Source organism: Lactuca virosa, chromosome 7 (assembly GCF_052849685.1).
Source record: "Lactuca virosa cultivar CGN04683 chromosome 7, Lactuca_virosa_CGN04683_v6, whole genome shotgun sequence".
Taxonomy (NCBI): Eukaryota; Viridiplantae; Streptophyta; class Magnoliopsida; order Asterales; family Asteraceae; genus Lactuca; species Lactuca virosa.
Window position 1 is genome coordinate 224,441,576 of NC_136432.1, and position 22,776 is coordinate 224,464,351.

Genomic DNA, 22,776 nt, shown 5'->3' on the forward strand with positions numbered 1-22,776 from the left:
CACCTCGCACAACTGAAGACTGGCTGAAACCTCTGGCTGCTGTTCGACAATTCCCCGAACTGCTGCTCCCCTAGCTCCCGGATGTAACACCATAATTTTTCAAACAAATTTTTCATTTTAAAATCGCATACTTTTCATAACATATTGTATAGAAATCTCGTTTATTCAAATTACAAAACACAACTCCATTAATAATCCAGGATCCTCAAAACATAACTCTTTCTCTGGTGTGTACAATCAAGTCGGTGCCTTTCCGCGATCCTCTGAGATACCTACACATAACACATAACACGGTAAGCACGAAGCTTAGTGAGTTCCCCAAAATACCACACACAACAACTAGCCACTCGAGGCTGTTACTCTGCGAGACCTTCCGGTCAATGTGTCTCAGTGGGACCTTCCGGTCCCATAGCTCGTTGGACCCTCTGGTCCGGTCATAGCTTGTTGGACCCTCCGGTCCGATCTAACTCGTTGGACCCTCCGGTCCGGTCTAGTTGAGCCTTCCGGCCTCATAAATCGTCGGACCCTTCGGTCCGGTCTGTAACACTCCGCATAGCATAAATCACAAAGAAATAATGCACAGCATAAAACATAAGGCATAATAACACAGTACTCAATGTAAGCACATAAGACCTTCCGGTCACACATAACTACCACTCAAGGTAAAGTATAGTAAGAAGACTCACCTCGGCTAGCAGGTGAGCAAATAACCTCGCGCTCGGATCTCGAACTAGCCTCCTCCTAACACAAAGGATGAATATCTCTAATTAATACCCTTTTCACGACTCAGATAACCGGAGGCGATTCTTTCTCTTTCTAACTCTTTGAAGTGGGTAAAAGACCATTTTACCCCTCCAAGGTCTCTATCACTTATGTTGACCAAAACTCCAAAGTCAACAGAAGTCAAACTCGAGTCAACAGTCCAAGTTTGACCCGACTCGTTGAGTGCACTCCTGCGACTCGTCGAGTCCCCTCGTATCCTCAGAAGTCTCAAAAGTCCAGCTTAACTCTTCGATTTGACCCCCAACTCACCGAGTTATCGCACAATCAATCCATCCAGACAAACCCTCGCCGACTCGTCGAGTCAGTTCATGGACTCGGCGAGTCCCTTTGATCTGATTTCTCATTCAGACGATTTAATGCAGATCTATCACTCCAATCACTAGATCTACTATTCTATGGCTCGATTAGCACGTAAAGCTACAAGCTTTATGTTCATGCATGGCATGTAAGGCTCATAATGACAAAACATGCTCCAATAAGGGCTAGATGTACAAGGGCTTGCTTCCAACTCAATAAAGCTCGGGTTTCTGGACTCACAAGGCCACTCATAGTCCAGATCTGAGGTCCCAACCTCAAACCATACACAAATCACTCCATGACACAAGATAAATGGAAGAAAGCCCTAGAAGTTCCCTTAAAACAAGATCTTATAAGGAAATGATCAAGATATCATCTTTTTACCTTCAACTGAAGCAGAACTCTGAGAATCTCTGGATCCAAAGCCTTCTCTTGATCCAAGCCAAGATGCTCTCCAAATCCCCTCTCAAAATTGCACAAGCACACCCAATTTAGCCACACTCTCTCTCACAATGGATGGAACTGATCTAGGGTTTCCCACAGGGCTCTCTGTAGATAAGGGAGGCGGAAATAAGGGCTTAAGGCCATTTAAACAGGGCACAAGTCCGGAAAATTAGGGTTTCTCTGCCCAGCGCCTACTCGGCGAGTCCCTCCTCTGACTCATCGAGTCCACTCATTAAATCCACTCGACTCGGCGAGTTGGACCCTTAACTCGCCGAGTCTCTTCTTCAACCTCAAGGTTAACATATACAATAATATCCCTGAAAATCCTGATGTTACACCGGAGCTACCAATACCAACATAACACTTAGTCCCAAAATTCCCTTCAGAAGTCAAACTAAGTCATCTATGACCAAAGTCAATGTCAACGGTCCATGGTCAAAGTCAACCCTCCGAGTTGACTCAACTCGTCGAGTTCCTCCTTCAACTCGTCGAGTCCTAAAACCCAGATCACAGAAATCCTGAACCAACTCATCGAGTCAGCCCCTGACTCGCTGAGTTCCCTGGCTATTCAGACTCGTGCTAAACCGAGTCAACTCGCCAAGTCATTCCCCTGACTCGCCGAGTTCTTCCATAACAGAAAACGGGACAACTCACTTAGACTCGTCGAGTCCCTCCCTGGACTCGCCGAGTCCTCCTATCTGTTGGGCTATCTTAATGGATTAAGCCCCTACACCACAAATCTGAACTCCAAACTTCATAAACACTCTGGAAATGACTTATTAAGGGTAAAGTTTACAGCTTTACCCATCCAAGTCCTTCTTAATGGGTTTAGACAAAACCCTAGCTCATTAAGACATAACTCCATGATCCAAAACCCTTATTACTCTAAACCAAAGCAAGGAAATCAAGATCTAGGCTCTAGACATCCAATAACCACGTAAAGTCCTGGACTTTACTTCCTTGCATGGCCTTTAGGGCTCCAAAAGGCCATGATAATCTCTTTAAGCTTGCATGGGGCATCCTAATGGCATAAAGCTTGCACCTTTATGCCTTAGCCACACCTAGGGGCTCCAGATCTGAATGGATCTAAGCTTGGGACGTCCTTGTCCCCATAAATCTAGCTTTTGAACCAAAACTCAAACAAAAGGGACATGAGGAGATCTAAGAGGTTGATGAGCAAGGTCGAGACTTGATTACCAGAAAGTGATGAGATTGAGAAGCTACTTCTGGATCTACAATCCTCTTCTTGATTCCTCCAAGCTTTTCTCCTTCTTCAAGCTTCCAAGTAAACCACACACACTCCAAAAATGGCTCACAATCACAAGAAAGGCACTAGGGTTTCGTGGGTGAGAGTTTGGGGTCTGGGGGCTGTAGATGAGGCTGGGGGGATGAGAATATGAGGCTTAAATAGGGCACCAAGTCCCGAAATTAGGGTTTCCTAACCCATACCAGACTCGCCGAGTCGGCCACTTAATCCACGACACATAACTCGCTCCTACTCGTCGAGTTCTTCCTTGGACTCGACGAGTTGACTCCTTGACTTAGGGTTTTCCTTTCCATTCTTGGTCTGCTGGATTAGGGGTGTTACATTCGTGCTTACAGTTTCAGTTTTATGTTTCAGGTACTTCAGATGATTGGGACAAGGAGAATGCTTGATCGTGCAAATCATCCTGGATTCTATGAGATTATGATTTTGGGATACTCTGATTCATTTTTATGACTTTTGAAAATTATGATTTGTAAACACTTATGGTTTTGGATTGGTTTCAAAAATGAAAAATTTTACTGTGATTTTCGGGACGTTACATATCATGATAAAAATTGAGTCTTGGACACTTACAAAGGTTCAGAAGATTTCTATAACCAAGGATGGAGACTTGCTTGCTGACTCTTAGTTCACTTATTCTTCTTTCTTCTTTTAATGGCTTCAAAGAACACCAAGACAAGGTTTAAACAAGGTGGAGGGGATTATGGGTTTCACAAATCTCAAAGAGGCTGAAGGAGGCTGAGGGTGAGAAAACACTAACCTCCTCATCCTTTAAATATGGAGCAAAACCCAAAAATAGGGTTTTGTCATTTTCCAGCTGCCACGGCGTGACCATATATTGCCACGTTGTAGCGACTGAAATGAACCTGTGGTTTTCTTGAAACGCCACGTCGTGGTGCCTTCCTCATGTCGTGGCAAACCTTAAAATGCTTAAAAGTTGGAATTTCAATTACCTCGGATCCGAATGTTACAAGTTGTCATCTACTTCACATAGTGTGTTTAGAAAATCACAATTGTATATGTCAGTTGCTTTGCTTTTGAAATCGTCTTATTCTTCAACATCTATTGCTACACCGTCCAAGTGAGCGTCTTCATAATCATGTGGCCAAATATGGTTTGTTATGTTGGGCAGTACACTCCATAACCGAATCATTACAACACAAATAAACCATCATTAATATGAATTAACGGTCAGATATGGAAGAAACTTGAAGAAAATGCGAAGAATTTGTTGTCATTTACCTTCTATCATTAACGAGGTGAGAATTTTGAAATGTCGTCTACCGATAGTTAAACCATAAAACCGTAGAAGATGACTCGGCCTATAAGTCATCTATATGAATTACCACGTAATCTTGGGTTACAGGATAAAAGTATCTTTTTGAAAAAATTATCTCGTAAGAATTTTAGGTGCTGTTTGTTTTTTGTCTACAGATCTTCTTGGCCTCTTCTGTCTGCGCAGTGCAGACCACGCGCAGACATTAAGCTTCGCATACTGTTTGTTTTTTGAAGACTACGGACCTAAAAAGGTCTACGTGTCATCTTCTTGGCGCAGATGTGGACCAGAGTTTTCAAACCTCTTCAAATATCTTCTAGTCTATAAAACACATATATCTTTGTTTTTTTAAACTTAGATTTATTTCAACTTTATCTATTATAAACAATTTTTAATATAAAAATTACAATTCTAAAAGAAAAATGTTCGACGACACAATCATGACATTTTTGACAAATTTATAAATAAAAATATAATTACAATAAGGTCATTGGAGCTGTTTATATAGACATTAAAAAAATCTTACTATTGGCTTATATTTTTTTGTGCCAAATTTTATAAAACATTATTTAATGCAGTATCATTCATTTCCTAGGAAAAATATTTATGCCCAATTTTTAATTGATTTAATTGAAAAGATAAAATAAAAAATTTGAAAATTTTCATTTAAAATCAAAGTTTATTTCCATCAAATTTATGTGTTAAATCTTTTATCCCTAATTACAATGTTTATTTATAACTTTACGACCAAAGTTTGTTAGTTTTTATCAAATATATATGTTAACCTGTACAATTTTATTTTCACTTTTTATACAATAATACATAAAAGTTGATATACATGTGTTAATTATCTATAATAAAGTAATTAAATTATTGAAAAACTCTTTTAAGTTTTTTTAATAAGTTTAATTAGATTTTAGTTTATTATAACAGCCTGCAGATGTTAAAAATCAAACAATATTTTTCTTTCATACTGCAGACGTTTGGTCAACTTCTTATACTGCAGAGGTCTGTAGATGTGGTCCGTTGATTGCAGACATTTTACTTCCGAAAAAACAAACATCACCTTAAAGCATCTCCAACCCACTCCCATTTTCAATTTTTTCTCTCATTTCTTCTTCCATTCCTCTCCAACCCTACCCCATTTATTTCCTCATTTTGGGGGAAATGAATAGTATAACACTAAATATGGTGTTATACTATTCATTTCTCCGAAAACGGGGATGAACTTTGAGTTGTATGTTTTAGTCCCTCTTTTATATATTTATACATTACCAGTTTATTTTTATCTACTAATTATAATTTAAATATAATATTAATACTTATAATATTTTATTATATATTAAATTATATTAATTAATTATAAATATAAAGTTTATTTTTTCTTTATCAAATTCATATACAAATTTAAATACATATTAAAATTTTAAAACAATGTAACTTATTTTACAAAAGCTTATAATTAAATGTTATAAATATAATCTTATTTATTTAATAGTATTGTAATAAAAAAATATAGATTATATATTTGTTAAAACCAAATTAGTAGAAGGGGTATGGTTAACGATCTATATAAGTTGGAAAAATAAAATATATTAAGAATATATTTTTTAGGGTAAAAATAAAATAAAAAATAGAATAAGGTTGACGATTTATCTTATTTTTTAGGGGGTGTTTGGCTAAGCTTTTTAAAACAACTTATTAGGTTCCACACCACTATAAGTTAAAAAAGTGTTTTGATGAAAATAACTTATTCCGGTGGAGAACTTTTAATAAGTCATTTTTTTATAAGTTACCCTATACTTACTTATTAACTTATAAGCTAATAAGTTATAAGCTAAATAACTTATTGCGGTGGAGAACCTTTAATAAGTCATTTTTTTATAAGTTACCCTACACTTACTTATTAACTTATAAGCTAATAAGCTAATAAGTTATAAGCTAATAAGCAATAAGTTTTTTTTGCCATACACCCCCTTACTCCAGAGTTTAGAAAAGGGATAATGACTTAGGAGGGTAATTAGGTTTCCAGTTTGTCCGTATTAGGTCACTAAGGTTTTTTTTGTGCATATTAGACCAATATTGTTGTTATTACCGTTTAGAAATAGTCCTTTTTACCGGTTTCTTCCTGTTAAACCGGTAAAAAAGACTATTTTTAAACGGTAATAACAACCATATTGGTCTAATACGCATAAAAAAAAACCTTAGTGACCTAATACGGACAAACTGGAAACCTAATTACCCTCCTAAGTCATTATCCCTAATTATTTAGAGAACATGCTTACTAATCAATGTGACTGACTTGTTTGACTAAAAAATAGTTGCTTCCATTTAAACTTATCACACAACCCTTCCAGAATTTCCAAGTCCAAAAACTCATATGTAACGCCCGTAGATCCGGGCTAGTCAATTTAGAGATAATAGGGGTCGAAAACGAATTTTCAAGTATGTCGTTACCATCGTTTCGGTAATGACTAAGAAGATTGTTGTTATTCCGACCCTAGTGGTTATATCGAATTGAATCCGACTAAGACGAGTATGTTACATGGTTCAGAGAACCAAGTCCGATGTAGCAACTGAGTTAAGCCGGCAGAATTAATCAAAGCGATCAGTAGAGGTATCACGACGGTTGCTTGTAGCTAGAAATGCTACCTTTTAAGATGAGATTAGAACATGAAGGAAAGTATAGTCTGTTCTGGAAGACTCTAAGATACCTGATTCTAAGCGTTGCAACATACGATGATAGGTCATTAGAATATGACACATCGTTCCATTGTAGAAATAAAAGAACTTATCTTAAGTTCGTATCCAGTGAGGATCGAGATTGTGACTTGAAGGTCATAATTTGGAGTCTAACGTAAGACAGGGAGCAAGTGCAAGATCGAGCACCGTTGCAGTCAAGGAGTCCAAGAGTTAGATACTCATTTGAAGAAACAAGGAAGTTACGATTATTACCTAGGATGAAGAGATAACGTATGGAGTCATTATACTGCCATGTTTCGTTGATGATTCCGGGACGTAATCATCCTAAGGGGGAGATAATTGTAACGCCCGTAGATCCGGGCTAGTCAATTTAGAGATAATAGGGGTCGAAAACGACTTTCCGACAAAAGATTATTTAGAATAAAAAATCTTAACCGAGTTGTAGAATATGTCTCAAAGGTTCCGTACATATAAAGAACGCCGAAATCCGAGTTATAACGAAGAAGTTATGGCCCGTCGAAGTTTTTCGGCAAAACCGACACGGCACCGGGAGACGTAAATAGTGAATTTACGATAGAAGACTTTTTAGACTTAGTGATATAAACAAAAGTTGTAGTATATGTTAAACCGATAACATACAAAAAAAAGAACGCCCAAATCTGACTTCGTATGAGGAAGTTATGAATTTTCTAAGATTTGGCATAACAGTGCACGACCCGAAACTCGAATTTTAGTTCGAGCGGTTTTTGGACTACGCGACCTAAATTAGAGTTGAAGATCTCATTAATAGGAACTCAACGATAAAAAGACAGACGAAAACGGAGTCCGTATGTAGAAGTTATGAATTTTACGCGGACATTTAACAGTATAATCTCCTCCTACTGTTAAATTTAATATCGGTCGAGAATTCGCCGATGGAGTCTAAATGAAAGTTGTAGATATTGTTTTTACCTACGCGTGGATATAAAGAACGTCGATAACGGAGCTCGTATGCGAAAGTTACGGGGTTTAGAAGTCGGCAGAGTGTTGTGCAAAATCGGGTGACGTGGCTGAATATGGGCCAATGCTTTCTCCCCAAGAAAAGCCATCGGGTGATGACACATGGCACTGACTCGGCGAGTCAGTGACCCGACTCGGCGAGTCCATCAGGATTTGGCCCTATAAATAGAGGTGTCGGGTTCTCTCATTTCTCACACCTCTCCTCTTCAACTTTCTCTCTCTACACTCTCTCTCTAAGGGTCCCAAACCCCCCAAAAAGCCTAGGGAAACCCTAGCACGAGGCGGAAGCCCCGGAGTGCCTGACGGCTCCGAGAAGAAGAGCCTTTCGGCTCGGAAACGCTGCTCCAAGCGAAGCCCGGTTTTCTATAAAACCCGCTGTAAATGAGCTACGTCTACGCTATTTTTAATATAACTTTTATTTAATTATAGTAACATTATTAGGACCTTAAAATAATTATTTGGGCTATTATTATGAGTTATATAGAGTGTTGTTTAACGCTTATATAATAGTAATAATAGCTAGACAATTAATTAGTCGCGGTTAACGTTAGACTAAACCCTAGTGGTATTGATACTAGGTTTTGTCAAGGGAAAAATTGTTTTAGGATAACGAAGCGTTGTCCGAGTACCGAGTCACCACCCTAACAGGTGAGTGCATAGTTACTTTCATCTTACACATAGATATGAAGTATTTAATATAAATTACATACTATGTGTGCATATTGTCTGTATACTTGTCGTCTATGCTGGGTGAAGGATTTCTATACATGTATTAAATGATTTAAACTGTATATGTATTTTATATCTACAAAATGTGTTGGGTAAAATATGGGTAGATGAAATAGTTGCTGTGTGACAAAAATAAAATGATGAGAGGTGATATAGACCATGAGATAAGGGTGAGATGTGAACCATGAGAGAAGCCTTTTACCCAAGTGTTGGCCCCGTCATCTAGCAGAGTATGGATAACAACCATGGACTATTCTAGACAGTCCAGTGGAACATTAGCAGGCTCGCAACCTGTAGGTGTTATTTGAACTGTGTATTCACTAACTGTACTCTAAAAACCCATTGACATGTATTGCGAGTGGATTCTCGGAAACGATACTGTCAATAAACGAGATAACCCTGACAGCTATGAATTTAGTGCCTGATGAGCAAACCCTGGAAACTATGGATTTAGTGCCTGTTGAGTAGACCCTGGCAACGATGGATTTCGTGCCTATTCCTTAGGATAATCCTTAGGAAAGAATGAACGAGGAATAGCTAATTCTTAGGGTAAATCCTCAAGAGTAAAGAAGATAATGGGGATGGGTAACTGGGTTAATTGTTTGATGATTAGACATAATAATTATATTATTGTGGGTTGAAAACCCTATGTACTCACCAGGTTTCCCAACCTGACCCACTCAGTTTATTTGAATCACAGGTGCCGATACGAAGTTACATTACTCTGAGAGATTAAAGAGGTGTAGATCACTAGTGTAATTGAATGTAAGTTCTGTTTATGCTTATGTTTCTGTATTGACAATGACATCCCAAATGTTTTAAAATGAATAAAAATACTTTTCTTCGGAAATGCCTTGATAACATATTTATCATGTTTTACTGGGAACAAATTCCACAACATTTTTATTAAAAGAGGTACTCTGATTTTTATAAAGCATAAACAAAATCGGTCTTTTTCTTGCCGTGAAAATGGGGATGTCACATCATATGATTGATGATCTTCATTACATAAATATGCAACATTTTATCAATAACTTCTTTTTTGTCATTTAAATGTTTACATAAACACATCCATATGTACAAAAACAATCTCACTTTGATACCTCCCATCAATGTCTACATTTGATAACGAATGGAAATATAAAACCAACAGGGACTTGCAAAGGATGCCTATTATCAATTATTTTATAAACAGCAAAACCACAACATGAACTAAGAAACTGAAGTTGCAAAATGAATAAAAAATCAGCACATAAACAAACACATACAGACTATATACAACACATAAACGGAAGCTTATAAAACATGAAACTTAATGACAGGAAAAGTAGAAAACTTAAAGGAGACTTTATAGAAAGAAAGATCGCCCTTACTTGCCACAAATGGTTGAAAACATCAACAAGAAGATCAATCTGACCATGGAATCCACATGTTGTCTGATCATGACTTCAGCGGTTCATCTACTGAAACGTAAGAAATGCAATTGAACTCTATTAGCATTTGAAAAGGGAATTAGGGTTTCAGAGAAGACGACAACGGGTTTAAAATTTTTTTTTGGACCATTTCTCGATTTGTGCGTGTCATCCTTGCGCATGGGCCATGCTAATCTTCTCTATATCGTACCAATTTTATCAGATGTCCCCGAAGGGACAACTATAGATGAAGAGCTTCGCCATATAGACGATTTGTTCTTCTTCTGGTCGATATGGGACAACGCGAGTTCTAAACGAACTAGTTTACTGTTGATGGTCATATATTCTTAATGTCTTTAAAATTAGGGTTAATGACTTAGGAGGGTAATTAGGTTTCCAGTTTGTCCGTATTGGTCTGATACGCACAAAAAAAACTTTAGTGACCTAATAAAGACAAACTAGAAACCTAATTATCCTTTTAGAAAATGAAAGTGGTTACCATTAAAGTGTAAACAATCCCTAATGGTGAATGGTGCATATATATGCTCAAGGAGAATAACTCTCAACGTGATAAACACCCAAAACCCAACAAAGCTAAAACACAGCCATGAATGTAGAAGAAGAAGTTGAAAAACTCAAAGTAGAGATCCAAAGACTCGGCAGTAAGCAAGACGATGGCTCTTACAAGGTAATTTTCTTTTCCCCTCAATTTTCGGAGAAAATTCCTCTAAATCCGCCTCATACTTCTGGATTTACATAATAATGTTTCATATTGCAAAATTGGTATGGATCTAGTCTCATACCTCTGACTATCGCCGATCTGTGATGAATTTCGTTCGCGATCTAATACAGTATTGAACAATCCGATAATTTAGGGCTTCGATCTATATCATGAGCTGAAATTGGCCATGTTTAAAACCTTGAGATTTAACAATCTACCAATGGATATAAGATCCCGAGCAGCCGAGCTCCTGATGTTTTGCAATTCGATCTTGTCATATCTGTTTCTCGACAATAAAGTTCGATTTTTCATCCGACTTATTGTCATTAAATGTGTTGAATGTTGATGAAGGTGACATTTGGTGTGCTCTTCCACGATGATAGATGTGCGAACATATTTGAAGCATTGGTTGGGACATTGAGAGCAGCGAAGAGGCGTAAATTATTGACATATGATGGTGAATTACTTCTTCAAGGTGTTCATGATAATGTTGAAATTGTTCTCAAACCCACTCCCACTCCCACTCCCACAGCAGCAGTATAATCGATCGCTTCAAATGTTTTTATCACTGTTTTCTTGTATCATTTATCATAATTTGTGTTTGTAACTTTGTATTGTAACCTTGACATTGTGATCATCATCATCATATGGCTACATAATCTGTGCTTCAAAACTGATCAAATTTCAATCTGTTATCATCTTGTTGTATACTCGGAACAACTTTTGAAAATTTGTCATTTAAAATCAAGTTTTTTTTTTTTATCTTGTACTTTGTCATGGTTTCCATACTTATATCAAGATTCCACATACAATTTTTTTTTGGAAAGAATTGCTATAAGCAAAGAAACTGAAAATCCAAAGGTCTGGTATTTTGAATTTTGTCACACATATATTGTTTGGTAAAAATGAAATGAAAGTCAGATACATTCTTTTGTATATATCTATTCGATTTATAATTATGTAAAAGCCAAATTCCGTTAACCTTATTATATTTTGTAACATATTTTGTTTTTTTTTTCTTAGGATGTCTAAACTGAACAAATCCCAAACTATAGAATTTAAAATTGTATATAATATTTTAAAAAATATACATCAAAATCTAAATGGTTAAATAATAATAAAGAAAGTTAAACCCAAAAAATCCAAACTAAAACGGTTTTTATAAATTTGGGCATTTCATAAATCGCAAACTTGTCCTTTTATTAACCTTTTGTTGGCAGACATTTTTAAATACTTGTACAAATACTAAAATTGACTTTTTAATAATTCTTTGTTCTTCAAGAAAAAAAGAAATCAAATAGTTACTAGTTAATGAATAGTTATGTAAATTTAAAGAGGGATGAAAGAATAAAAACTTAATTACATAAGTTTTAGCATGGTTCTTAAAAGGCTGGCGACTATTTATTTTAAAATTTTGATTCATTCATAAAAATTATATGTTTTACTAATTTATACAATGTAAAGATGTTATACCCCATATAAACGAATCAACTTTTTAAGTCGAAGAATTACATCGCTTCCAAAAATATGTCATGGCAGCACAAAGGCATAACATCAATGTCCAAAAAAAAATTTGCAAGGCATATTTTTTTGCATAAAACCTTTGAGTTTTTATATTTATTTGTTGTTAGTAATTGTTGATATTACACTTTTAAAAATCTATTGTATTTGATGTAAATCTACAATTATGTTATATATTTTTTATTATATGTATTCAAGTTGTTCAAGATAAGTGTAATTGCATAGTATACATATCTATGTATATAATATAATTATAAATCTTACAAATAACAGTAAAAACATATATATATATATATATATATATATATATATATATATATATATTAGAATATTAGATACTCGCATATACACCGCTTGATTAAGCCATAAGTCAGTTGATAGCTTATAAGCCAGCTGACAGAAAATGACGTTTGATAAAAATTAGATAATAAGCTAGCTGAAAGAAATAAAATGATATAAAAAGACATTTAGAAAAATATATTTTTTATAATTAATTAAAGATATATGTGAGAAGTTTTAGAAAAATTCCTTAAAGGCTAATCAAAATAGTTTTTTTTTTTTTAAAAACTAACTTATTAGCTACTTTTTGGTTTGTTAAACTTAACAATTTAAAAAAGTTCGAAAAATAAACTAGCTTTTCAGTTAACTTCTACTTTTCAATTAGCTTCTTACAGCTTTTAGAACTTTGATTTTAGCAAAGATCCTACATCGTATTTCATAAATTCTATTTCACGAATTCCAACAAGATTTAATTCCCCTAACACTTTTACAGCCAAACAAAAGAATTTACCAGAGTCGAATTCCAATTCTCCTATAAATTCCTCTATTTCGCCTACAAACAATGGTATACTCCTACATACTACATACAAACCAAAAGATTGTGCACGCATTTCTAAAAGAACTCACCCATATAAAGATCATGAACCCACCAAAACCACATAAAAAACACAATACAAATACATCCTATCCATTTACAACAACACACCAATTAAAAAAAACGTACATGACAACCAAACAATGTCACGTGATGATGTTCCCATGGTTAGCCTTTGGTCACATGCTCCCATTTCTCGAACTCTCCAAAAAACTAGCCTCACATGGTATCAAAATCTCATTCGTTTCCACCCCAAAAAACCTCAAAAGACTACCCTCAATTCCCACGAATCTTTCAACCAACATCAAACTAATCGAAATCATATTACCAAAAGTCAACGGTCTACCTGAAAACTGTGAAGCCACCATTGACATCCAACAAGAAGAAACACCTTATTTAAAAAAAGCCCACGACAACTTACAACAACCATTTGAAAAAATACTCGAAAACGATCCACCGGATTTTATTTTTATAGATTTTTCTTCATTTTGGGTCCCAAAAATTGCTGTCAAGTTCGGGGCGAAAACCGCCTTTTTTAGTGTGTACACTGCCGCCACTCTGGCGTACATAGGCCCACCGGAGGAGCTGAGGTGGGGGCATAAACGGAAAACTCCGGCGGCATTCACAGTGGCGCCGGAGTGGTTTACTTTCCGTTCCACGGTGGCTCACCGGCCAGATTATGCTCCGACGATGCTCCGGAACTTACACGTTCCGGATGCATCCGGAAAGTCAAGCGGTCAACGAATAAGTCAAGTAATCGAAGAATCCGAGTTTGTAATAATTCGAAGCTGTAAAGAGTTTGAAGGGGAGTACATCGATCTTCTCGAAAAGCTTTACGAAAAGACGGTTTTGCCCCTGGGGGTACTTCCACCGGAGAGAAAAAAAGAGGATGTAATCGAGTCAACTTGGTTGACAACTTTTAAATGGTTAGACGCGAAAAGGGCAAAATCGGTACTTTTTGTCGGATTCGGGAGCGAGTATAAAATGCCGGTTGAACAAATCCATGAGTTGGCCCACGGAATTGAGCTTTCGGGGGTTTCTTTCATTTGGGTTTTGCGGAAGCCGAAAGAGGTGGGTAGTTTGGACATTTTACCTAAAGATTTTGAAAGTAGAGTCTCTGAGAGGGGGGTAATTTGTCTTGGGTGGGTCCCACAAATGGAGATATTGGCGCACCCTTCAATCGGAGGGTGTCTTTTCCACTCGGGGTGGGGGTCGATTGTTGAGAGTTTAGGGTTTGGGCACCCGTTGATTCTTATGCCTATGGTGGCCGACCAAGGGCTTAATTGTAAATTGTTGGTGGAAAAGGGAATTGGGTGTGAAGTTGAGAGAAATGAAGATGGGTCGTTTAGGAGAGAGAAGGTGGCGGAATCGGTGAAGTTGGTAATGGAATCGGAAAAAGGGGAATGGATTAGAAAAAAGGGTTTGGAAATGAAAAATGTATTTGGGGATGAGAGTCTTCATGAGGGTTATATTAGTTCGTTTGTAAGCTACCTAAATAAGTTCAAAACAACCTTATAATATATTTATCCTTTCAATCCAAGCATAAATGTATTTTTAAAAAAGTAATAAAAATATTATAATTTTATTTTCCCCATAACTTATATATACATTAAAAGTAATTGTGGTGCCATTATTCCTCCATTAAGTAACATGTAGTCTACTTTATAGCTACTGTACATGAAATAAATGCAGCATTGCTACAAAATGCCATGGCTGCATTTGTCGATGGAAAAGTGGCTACAGTGAATAAAGGTCAAAGCAAAGTGGTAATACACTTTACTCATCCACTCATATGACTCCATAGGGGATGGAAATCATCTCACACTACAAAAGGGTAAACCAAAACTTTGATCAGAATATGATAATAGTGATTTTGAGAATATCCCCTAAAAACAATTGAAGTTTAAAAAGCTTACCTGTAAATCCGATTCGATGTTAAAACTTCTTTTGTGAAAACTGTCTTAATTCTGCAGCCTTAACTGATTAAAGAACACCAAGAAATGATATTCAGGTGCCCAATATACAAATCCAACAACAGGACCTCCTTTAATATACTGCAAAAACATCAATAAAAGACAAGATTCCAGAATTAATAACTATTTCACAAAAAACAAAAAAAAAAAAACTACATATTATAATGAAGATAGAAGAAAAAAGTGAGACCTTTCCATCAAGAATTACAAGTTCGCCATCAACCCATCTGGGATTTTGAAATCCCGGATCTGCAAGCCTACCTTGTCCTCGATATCGAGCAATCTGAATAATAAAATAAAATACAAATTAAGAATTTAAGATATAAAGTATAGAATTAAGGAATTCCATAGTTTGAATTTATAAAAACTTGCCACTCCAAATTCTTCAGGAATGATCCCTTTATGAGGAAGTTGATACTTTGTTCCAACTTTTGCACGAAACGCCACCTGTCACAATAAAAAAAAAGTGAAAAAAGAAATTGAGGATGAAAAGTTTTACATGTTTGTTTACCTGTCCAGCTGGCACATAAGCATCCCCTGTTAACTTAACAGCTTCTACATATTCATAAAACTCAAGATTTGAAAGCTCTTTCATGCTGCCTTCTTCTTTCCACTGACCAAATTTACGCCTTAATTGAATCACTTCTGAAGTGTAAAGCCCATGTGAACCAACGTACAATGCTAAAAAAGTATTTATAATTTAGTAAGAATAAATTATAAAATAAGATAATGAATAAAATAGAATGGATGATACCATTTAATGGATCTTTATTTGTTGGAAGCTCAATTCGGTTAAATGTTGTGGATCCAGATAAAGGTTGACGATTTTTAGCACGGGTAAGTGTAAGATTAATCAACTGCCCAACATCTTTAAGCACCTGTAAAAATGTTTTATAAAAATTATATATTTTGACAAAAAGTCAAAAATACCCCTCTTGTTTTACCCTATTTCAGTAATCTGACTGACCTTCATGGGTATCTTTCCTTTTCCAATTGACTTGGCAAGATCAAGCATGATGCTGTCTGTGCTACGATTACCATGGATTTTAACATCTTTTTTCTTTAAAGATTGTGAATTACCAGAGGACACCTGTTGTTTTTCTTTCTCTAAAAAAAAGGAGAATGACGAACGTGTCCTTTTCTCTAGCTTAGCTGGCACACGGATCAAATCTTTACGAGGGGTATTACTGGAAATCTTTTGTACCAAGCCACCAACTACAATCTTGACTGCAATTTGACTTTTTCCTTCATCAAGATTGTCTTGTTCTTCACTGATTCCATCTTTTACTTCATCTCCTCCATCTCTGTCTTCCAACTCTTCATCTTCATCATCTTCTTCTTCTTCCTCCATTTGTTCAACCACTTTAGATATCAAATCCCTGTCTATTTTTCCAGGTGTTGTTACATTCAGGACTTTGACTTTTAGATCTTTTGCACCAGGTATCATGTCTCGCAGGATGTTTTCAAAGGCAGATTCTTCAGCCATGTCAGCATCATCATCATCTGTATCTTCAATATCTTTTACAAAAAGATCATCTTTTTCTCCCATTGTGTCTGATGGATTCATGGTGCTAATGAAACCTGATGACTTTGAGGATACAACTGGAAATTTTTGGGGGACTTCATTTCGTTTCAAGTATACAGCCTGGTATTTGTATTCTCCATGCTCATTTGTTGTTAGAAAAATTTCAAACAATGGAGCTCCATCTGCAGCTGTGGCAAGCTGCCTGAAAGTCAAAGAAATGGTCAAACCTTCATCACATACTCTTATAGATAACTAAATAACTTGCTACTTTACCTTGGACTATAACTTCTTGCTAGGTATCTTCCATGCTCTGCACTTATACGGATAATTCGACCATATGGATCTTTGCTATCATCTGAAAGTCCAGCCCACCATCCCACCTAAATTGGGAATCGAATAGTATGATTGTTCAATAAGCAAAAGCATGTAAATAAGTTTGAATGTAATTCAAAATGTTCAAGAACTCACCAGACCTGCACTAGCATAATCTCTTACAAATGCTGCATCCATGTATCGTTCTTCCTCTATAGCTTTCTGCAAAGTTAGAAAGGTCGACAGATAAGGAATTCATGGCTGTAAATGTGATAATCCTTGATTTAAAGAATAACAACATTCTCTTACTCTCATGTAAGACATCACTCTGCCAACAGTGTCGTTAGTAGCAGCAGCTGCAATTGCGACCTTAATCCTGGCAGCATCGTCATAATCCTCTTTGGCAATAGCACGATTTAGATGTGACTGTGATGATGATATACATATCAATGTATGAAGGTTATTGTAGCAAGAGTTATCATCTTAATCTCTGATACTATGTTCTCCTATTAGTTTACAGAAGTACCTTCAATGTAGAAACGATACGTTCCTGCTCATCGACATCAGTGAAATGCTTCTGCCAGCGTTCCCAATCCCATTCTGTATCGCCATCTCCATCCACCACGACCTCTCCTTCTATCTTCACAACACCATCACCAGAATCATCCTTCTTCAATTCATCGTCTTTCATCTGATACTTCCGATATCCAGTCATGTAATCCTCAAACCACTTAATCGCATTCCTGACATTCTCTTGCAAAACCGAGTCCCATCGACGATTATCTTTATCGTTATCGTTGTTGTCACCGATATCTCTGTTACTAACGCAACGACAGACGGATAAAGGATCGGAAACCCTAGATAGAGAGTGAGAAAATAGATTCGTTGAATAAGAGGAACGGTGGTTCAATCGGCTAGTTGTGGTAAACTTAGGGGTTGTGTAGGTGAATTTGTGAGGGCTTGTAACGGAGCTACCGGCGGAAGAACGGAACGTCGGCGGTGATATTGACGCCATTAATGAGAGCTAGAGACGATGGTATCGTCGAATTTGGTTACACAATAGGGGCAGCACAGTGATGATACGAAGATGGGGTTAGGTTTTTCCAGAATCGAAATTGCTGATATCCGATTTGATGTACGATTTTTGATGCACGATGTACAAATGTTACTGCATGATTGCTCTTAGTCTATGAGCATCCAGGAGCGGATAGAGATGCTGTGGGTTTATGACCGGTTTTTCTTTCATATGTTGTCATAGCCGATAACCGGTCTATCGATAACATGTTTTTTGTGATTTTAAATTAAAAAGTGAGTGTAGGAATTTTGACAAAATATCTGTCTATCTAGAAAGTGTTAGATTATAGGTATAATTGTAAAATTAGTTAGATGGAAATTAGAAACCAATATCTAACCGGTAGATGATAAATAGTAGTTGGAAGTTGTAATTTTTTTTGTTTTTGAACCGGCAAATACAAATATATAATTTACTTGTAAACTAACACATAATTTCACATATGTCCACGACGGGACTTGAACCCTCGACCTCAAAGAGGGAGGGCACCACCTGACACCACTGGGCTAGAAGCCCTTTATTTAGATAAAGTGTTTGATAAAAATAACGGTTAGTTTTTAAATGTAAAAAATTATTTAAAAATAATATTAGAAACTCCGAAAAATTAAAAGTTTCCAAAAGCCATCTAATTCACTCATGATCTCAAATTGAGTTTTTTATTTGAAAATATAAGCTAAAACTCATTTGGTCAAGTCAAACGATTTTTGCTTTTACGTTTTTTTATAAAAGCTAAAAGATAAAAACTCAAAAAAGTTTCCAAAAATTCTGTGTCAAACAAATTGTTAAGGTAAAAACTTTAGCTTTTGAAAGTTGGTTGTCAAATATGGCTATAAACTGTTTCAATCTTCACAATATAGTTCTAACCACCTAGTTCCCTAAACTTTACTCTTGAATATTTAAAATATACATATGAATGTTGTCATTTATCATTATTTACTTTCTAATCCCACTCCTATACATACAAACCAAAACAAAATATAGTCGAACAAGGCTAATTGCATTTTAGAAACCAGATGTTCACTTACAATTTTTTTTTTCTTCATTTTATCGAATCATTTAGTGCTGAATGATACCAATTTTTTAATGATTTAGAGAAAGTAAGGTTTCTTAACCGTTCAAAAGCCATTAGAGCTTTTGATTTGTTCAGAGGTCAATACTAAATCAATCACACTAAATGCTAACTCGTTCAAACGTTACCTTTGAATATTTCCATTAAAAATTATCAAACAACCCTTTTACCCATGTAACATTGATAATTGTTGAAAAAACCTATAACTATATGTTATTAATAATTACAAAGGATATAGGTCCCACTTTTTATTGGATTAAAATAATATTTTTTTAATAATCACATGTTAACATTATCACCAAAGTATCTAATTATTTATTCACTGGTTATTTTATTTGTTTATATTTTTTAGAAACATATAATCAAAAACATAAAATAAATGTGTTGTCATACAAGGGCTGTTTGGCAATAAATTTTTAGGAGCTTTTAAGAACATGTAACTTTTAGCTAAAAAAAATCTCAATTTAATATAAAAAGCTTCATTTGAAAGTACGAACTTAAAAGCTTTTATTTTGGAACAAAAAATGTTTAATTCAAAAGATACTTCAAATAAGGTTAAAAGAAAAAGCTTATGTCTATTATAGCAAATTACTAGGTTGCCCTTAAACACCTATTTTTTTTTTTTTTTCAGATGTCCTTTTATATAATTTTACACATTTCAAAACTTATGATTACTTTTGTCAAACATTTATGCGACAAATAAAAATTCAACTTCCATCTTTTAGCTACCAACTATTTTAGCCAAACATACTCGATGCCTAAAAATCGAAAAGCCTTCAGACCAAGTTGCAAATGTTCAACCAATCAAAAAAAAATCGCTTTAACAACTTTCTCGTTTTTCTTTCAAATTATAATTCTTTTACAAAAATCATCGTGAAATGGCTCAAATAATAGTTACTACTACAATTGAATATGTAAAACGACATTTTCTAATACATAAATCAAATCCAAATCAAGTTCAAAAATCTGTATCACCATAAACAATATGGATACAATATCCAAATGATGTATTTTTTTAAAGTGTTTTTATTCACTTTTTCTTATCCCTCTTTGATGAACTTGGAGTTGGACCTTGAGAAAATTCAGTAAGCCCTTGCCTAAAGGCTCCAAAAGTCACCCCATTATTCACCAAAATACTTGTCACCCCCATTTGTGAAACCTGCATGATGTATTATAAATATATATAAAATGTAAGTTTTTGTTTGTGAGACAAAGGCAATGTAGCTAATAGTGCAATTGTAAATGCACAATGTACAAGTATGTCAATGCATAAAGTGCAACTTTAATCACTCAACTTTGTATAATCTATCACTTGCAACCCTTTTATTTTGAAAAATAATATTTTTCATCCCTTTACTTTTTAAAGTATCACTTTCACCCCTCCACCTTCAACTTTGTAAAATGTTAACTCTTAATGCACAATGTACAAGTTGTCGATGCGTAAAGTGCAACTTTAATCCCTCAATTTTGTTAATCCGTCACTTGCAACCCCTTTATTTTATAAAATGGTATCTTTCATCCCTTTACTTTTTAAAATATCACTTTCACCCCCTCCACCTTCAATTTTGTAAGATGTCACTTTTACCCTTTCTTTTTCTACACTTTTGCGCGTATCCCCCATCCCCGTAGTATATATATAATATGATTTTTACTCCTCTACTTTGAAAAATACATTTTCCACCCATCTATTTTTTTAAATGTTACTTTGACCCCCTGAAGTTTGAACTTTGTAAAATGTCATTGGTTTAATCAATTCTCACTCCTAATACGCAACAAAAACACATAAAAACCAGCGGCAAAGCGGGGGCTCATTTACTAGTTCTCTATAAATAACAACATACTTTCATTTATTTGTTTATTGTAACATCCTAATTTTATTTATTTCTTCTTAAGGCATTGTACTTTAAAAAATCTACCCAATTATAACATTGTACTTTTATCAGTCTTCTTATTAGGACATTATACTTTAAAAAAATCTATCCAATTACACCAATGAAAATAAGATTTTTTAAAGTACAATGCTTTAAAAAGAAAAAATGAAAGTGGATTGCTATAATAAAATAATCAATGAAAGTACCTTGCTATTTCTTGTATTGAACCTTATCAACATTTTCAGAATTGTGTGAATTTCAATATAAGGGGAGTAAATGGAAGAATTTTTACCGCTTCAATATTACGATTTTCATCATCAAAGAAAAGCATCTTATCAAATGGGATTTGAGTCTTTTGTTGGATTTTCTTGAAATGTTCTGTTTTGTGACTCCAACTGGAAAAGATCTCCTGAAACATCAAAAGGAATTGCTATCAATCAAAGGAATTGTAATTTGAAGGATTTAGAATATGAAGGAATTGAATTTTGTCACGTGTTTTTTGTATATCTATGTTTGGTTTGTGATTCTATCATAGGATTTGGAATGTAAGTAACAAGAAATGACATAATTGCCCTTGATTAACATTTCGTTCATGAAACTTTTCTAAATACTCATAAAAGTCATTAAGTCTACGATCATCTTAACTCTTAACAGGCTGCATATGAAGTACTGATAACCAGAATTCATAATCAATGGTTTAAATATGATCATCCAATAAAAGTCTTCTCTTTTGCTATAATTTATTCACACATATTTTCAAAGGATCAAGTTTTCACAAACCTGTGCTACAAACATCGACTTTATGCCCAATTTGTCAAGGAAAGTCTCTGCTATGTCTCTTGTTGGTGATCTGGAGGCAATAGCCATTTTAACTCCCTTGTCCTTTAGTGCATTTAAGATATCTTTACAATGGGGATACATAGATGGCATCTCACGTTTGGATCGACATTCACTAACATTAAAAAAAAAATCATTTGTTTTATATAATCTATATATAACATGAGTAACTGAAGAATTTGATAGAAATGATCACAAATATGTATATAATCAGTAAACAAGTTAGTCTTAAGCATTAGTAATCATGAATCCTTCTTGTGTAATGAATGAATTAACACCATGGAGCAAAATCCAAGGTTTTATGATTCTCTATAAACAAATCATTCAAGTAAATGTACCTAAAACCTTATCATTCATGAAACGAACAGCCCAATTACATCCAACTGAATCACAGTTCGAAGAAATCCCTTCCATTGATATGAAATGAAAAAATCGATGTTAGGTTTGCATGAAAACGTCTCTAGAAACATGTAGGCAAAAATAAATTCCTACTACTTTCTAAATTATGGTCAATATATAAGACATTTATCCAATTAAATGACAGGAACTAACAATTCGTTGAGCTAAAGTGAGGATCTTACATCGGAGAAGGCATGAACAATTAACTGAGCTTTTAGATAAACTATATGCAATTAAGAAACATACTCACAAAAATAAAACTCATGTTTACTTGGATTATAGGTAAGTTGCATAGAATTAGGTTTACTCATCAAAACAGAAGGCAATACTCGAAAATTTACAGTCAAACAATGAAATAGAAATTTGGCGTATTACGAAAGCAAGATTGTAGATATTCATATACCAGTAGAAAGGCCAGAGAGTGTAATCGAGATCGAAGACGACTAAACGAGGCAAGACTTGAAATAATCCCAGGATCTCCATTGCTTCGTTCTTCAGCTTCTCGTCTCCCATGGTCGTCGCTCCTGTTTGCAATTGCAGATGACGACCAATAACGAGTAACGACCCCGAATCATATGTATATATCACCTCTCATTTTACAAGAAACCCCCTCAATATTCATGAGAGTTATCTTTTCGGACCTAAAGCTGTTCAAATACCAAAGCTGGTCCCGATTAAGATTAACACCTTTT

General features: G+C 35.1%; 3 protein-coding genes, 1 non-coding gene and 1 pseudogene across 4 annotated transcripts; 2 read left to right on the forward strand and 3 right to left on the reverse strand.

Annotated features, from left to right (window-relative positions):
- Positions 1-10,041: 10,041 nt before the first annotated feature.
- On the reverse strand, positions 10,042-10,149 carry LOC145127919 (U6 spliceosomal RNA). Its single transcript, XR_013716525.1, has one exon. It is a non-coding gene; the product is annotated as a U6 spliceosomal RNA (small nuclear RNA).
- A 292-nt stretch (positions 10,150-10,441) lies between these two features.
- Positions 10,442-11,393, forward strand: LOC145123446 (costars family protein). The gene is made up of 2 exons (XM_079058656.1): positions 10,442-10,598; positions 10,983-11,393. Exons 1-2 carry the CDS (start codon positions 10,518-10,520, stop codon positions 11,172-11,174), a joined length of 273 nt encoding a protein of 90 aa, XP_078914782.1. The 5' UTR covers positions 10,442-10,517; the 3' UTR covers positions 11,175-11,393.
- Positions 11,394-13,150: 1,757 nt separating this feature from the next.
- On the forward strand, positions 13,151-14,544 carry LOC145127598 (UDP-glycosyltransferase 91C1 pseudogene; annotated as a pseudogene).
- Positions 14,545-14,589: 45 nt separating this feature from the next.
- Positions 14,590-18,046, reverse strand: EX1 (UvrB/UvrC domain protein (DUF3506)). The gene is made up of 11 exons (XM_079058947.1): positions 17,363-18,046; positions 17,146-17,262; positions 16,993-17,058; positions 16,798-16,904; positions 15,967-16,726; positions 15,754-15,877; positions 15,511-15,680; positions 15,372-15,446; positions 15,190-15,282; positions 14,943-15,080; positions 14,590-14,850 (listed from the first exon to the last, which is right to left on the reverse strand). Exons 1-10 carry the CDS (start codon positions 17,849-17,851, stop codon positions 14,988-14,990), a joined length of 2,094 nt encoding a protein of 697 aa, XP_078915073.1. The 5' UTR covers positions 17,852-18,046; the 3' UTR covers positions 14,590-14,850; positions 14,943-14,987.
- A 1,726-nt stretch (positions 18,047-19,772) lies between these two features.
- On the reverse strand, positions 19,773-22,628 carry LOC145123742 (Haloacid dehalogenase-like hydrolase (HAD) superfamily protein). The gene is made up of 4 exons (XM_079058948.1): positions 22,488-22,628; positions 21,629-21,800; positions 21,141-21,257; positions 19,773-20,136 (listed from the first exon to the last, which is right to left on the reverse strand). Exons 1-4 carry the CDS (start codon positions 22,595-22,597, stop codon positions 20,008-20,010), a joined length of 528 nt encoding a protein of 175 aa, XP_078915074.1. The 5' UTR covers positions 22,598-22,628; the 3' UTR covers positions 19,773-20,007.
- Between the last annotated feature and the right edge of the window lie 148 nt (positions 22,629-22,776).

Excerpts from the sequence above, each read along its gene's own strand:
- LOC145123446 (XM_079058656.1), top strand. The coding sequence starts at position 10,518 with ATGAATGTAGAAGAAGAAGTTGAAAAACTCAAAGTAGAGATCCAAAGA. Across the intron at positions 10,599-10,982 it reads AAGACGATGGCTCTTACAAG|GTGACATTTGGTGTGCTCTT; the intron begins GTAATTTTCTTT and ends ATGTTGATGAAG.
- EX1 (XM_079058947.1), bottom strand. The coding sequence starts at position 17,851 with ATGGCGTCAATATCACCGCCGACGTTCCGTTCTTCCGCCGGTAGCTCC. Across the intron at positions 15,878-15,966 it reads AAGGAAAGATACCCATGAAG|GTGCTTAAAGATGTTGGGCA; the intron begins GTCAGTCAGATT and ends ACATTTTTACAG. Across the intron at positions 15,081-15,189 it reads TTGTAATTCTTGATGGAAAG|TATATTAAAGGAGGTCCTGT; the intron begins GTCTCACTTTTT and ends ATGTTTTTGCAG.
- LOC145123742 (XM_079058948.1), bottom strand. The coding sequence starts at position 22,597 with ATGGGAGACGAGAAGCTGAAGAACGAAGCAATGGAGATCCTGGGATTA. Across the intron at positions 21,801-22,487 it reads ACTCTCTGGCCTTTCTACTG|TGAATGTCGATCCAAACGTG; the intron begins GTATATGAATAT and ends TTTTAATGTTAG. Across the intron at positions 21,258-21,628 it reads AGTCGATGTTTGTAGCACAG|GAGATCTTTTCCAGTTGGAG; the intron begins GTTTGTGAAAAC and ends TTGATGTTTCAG.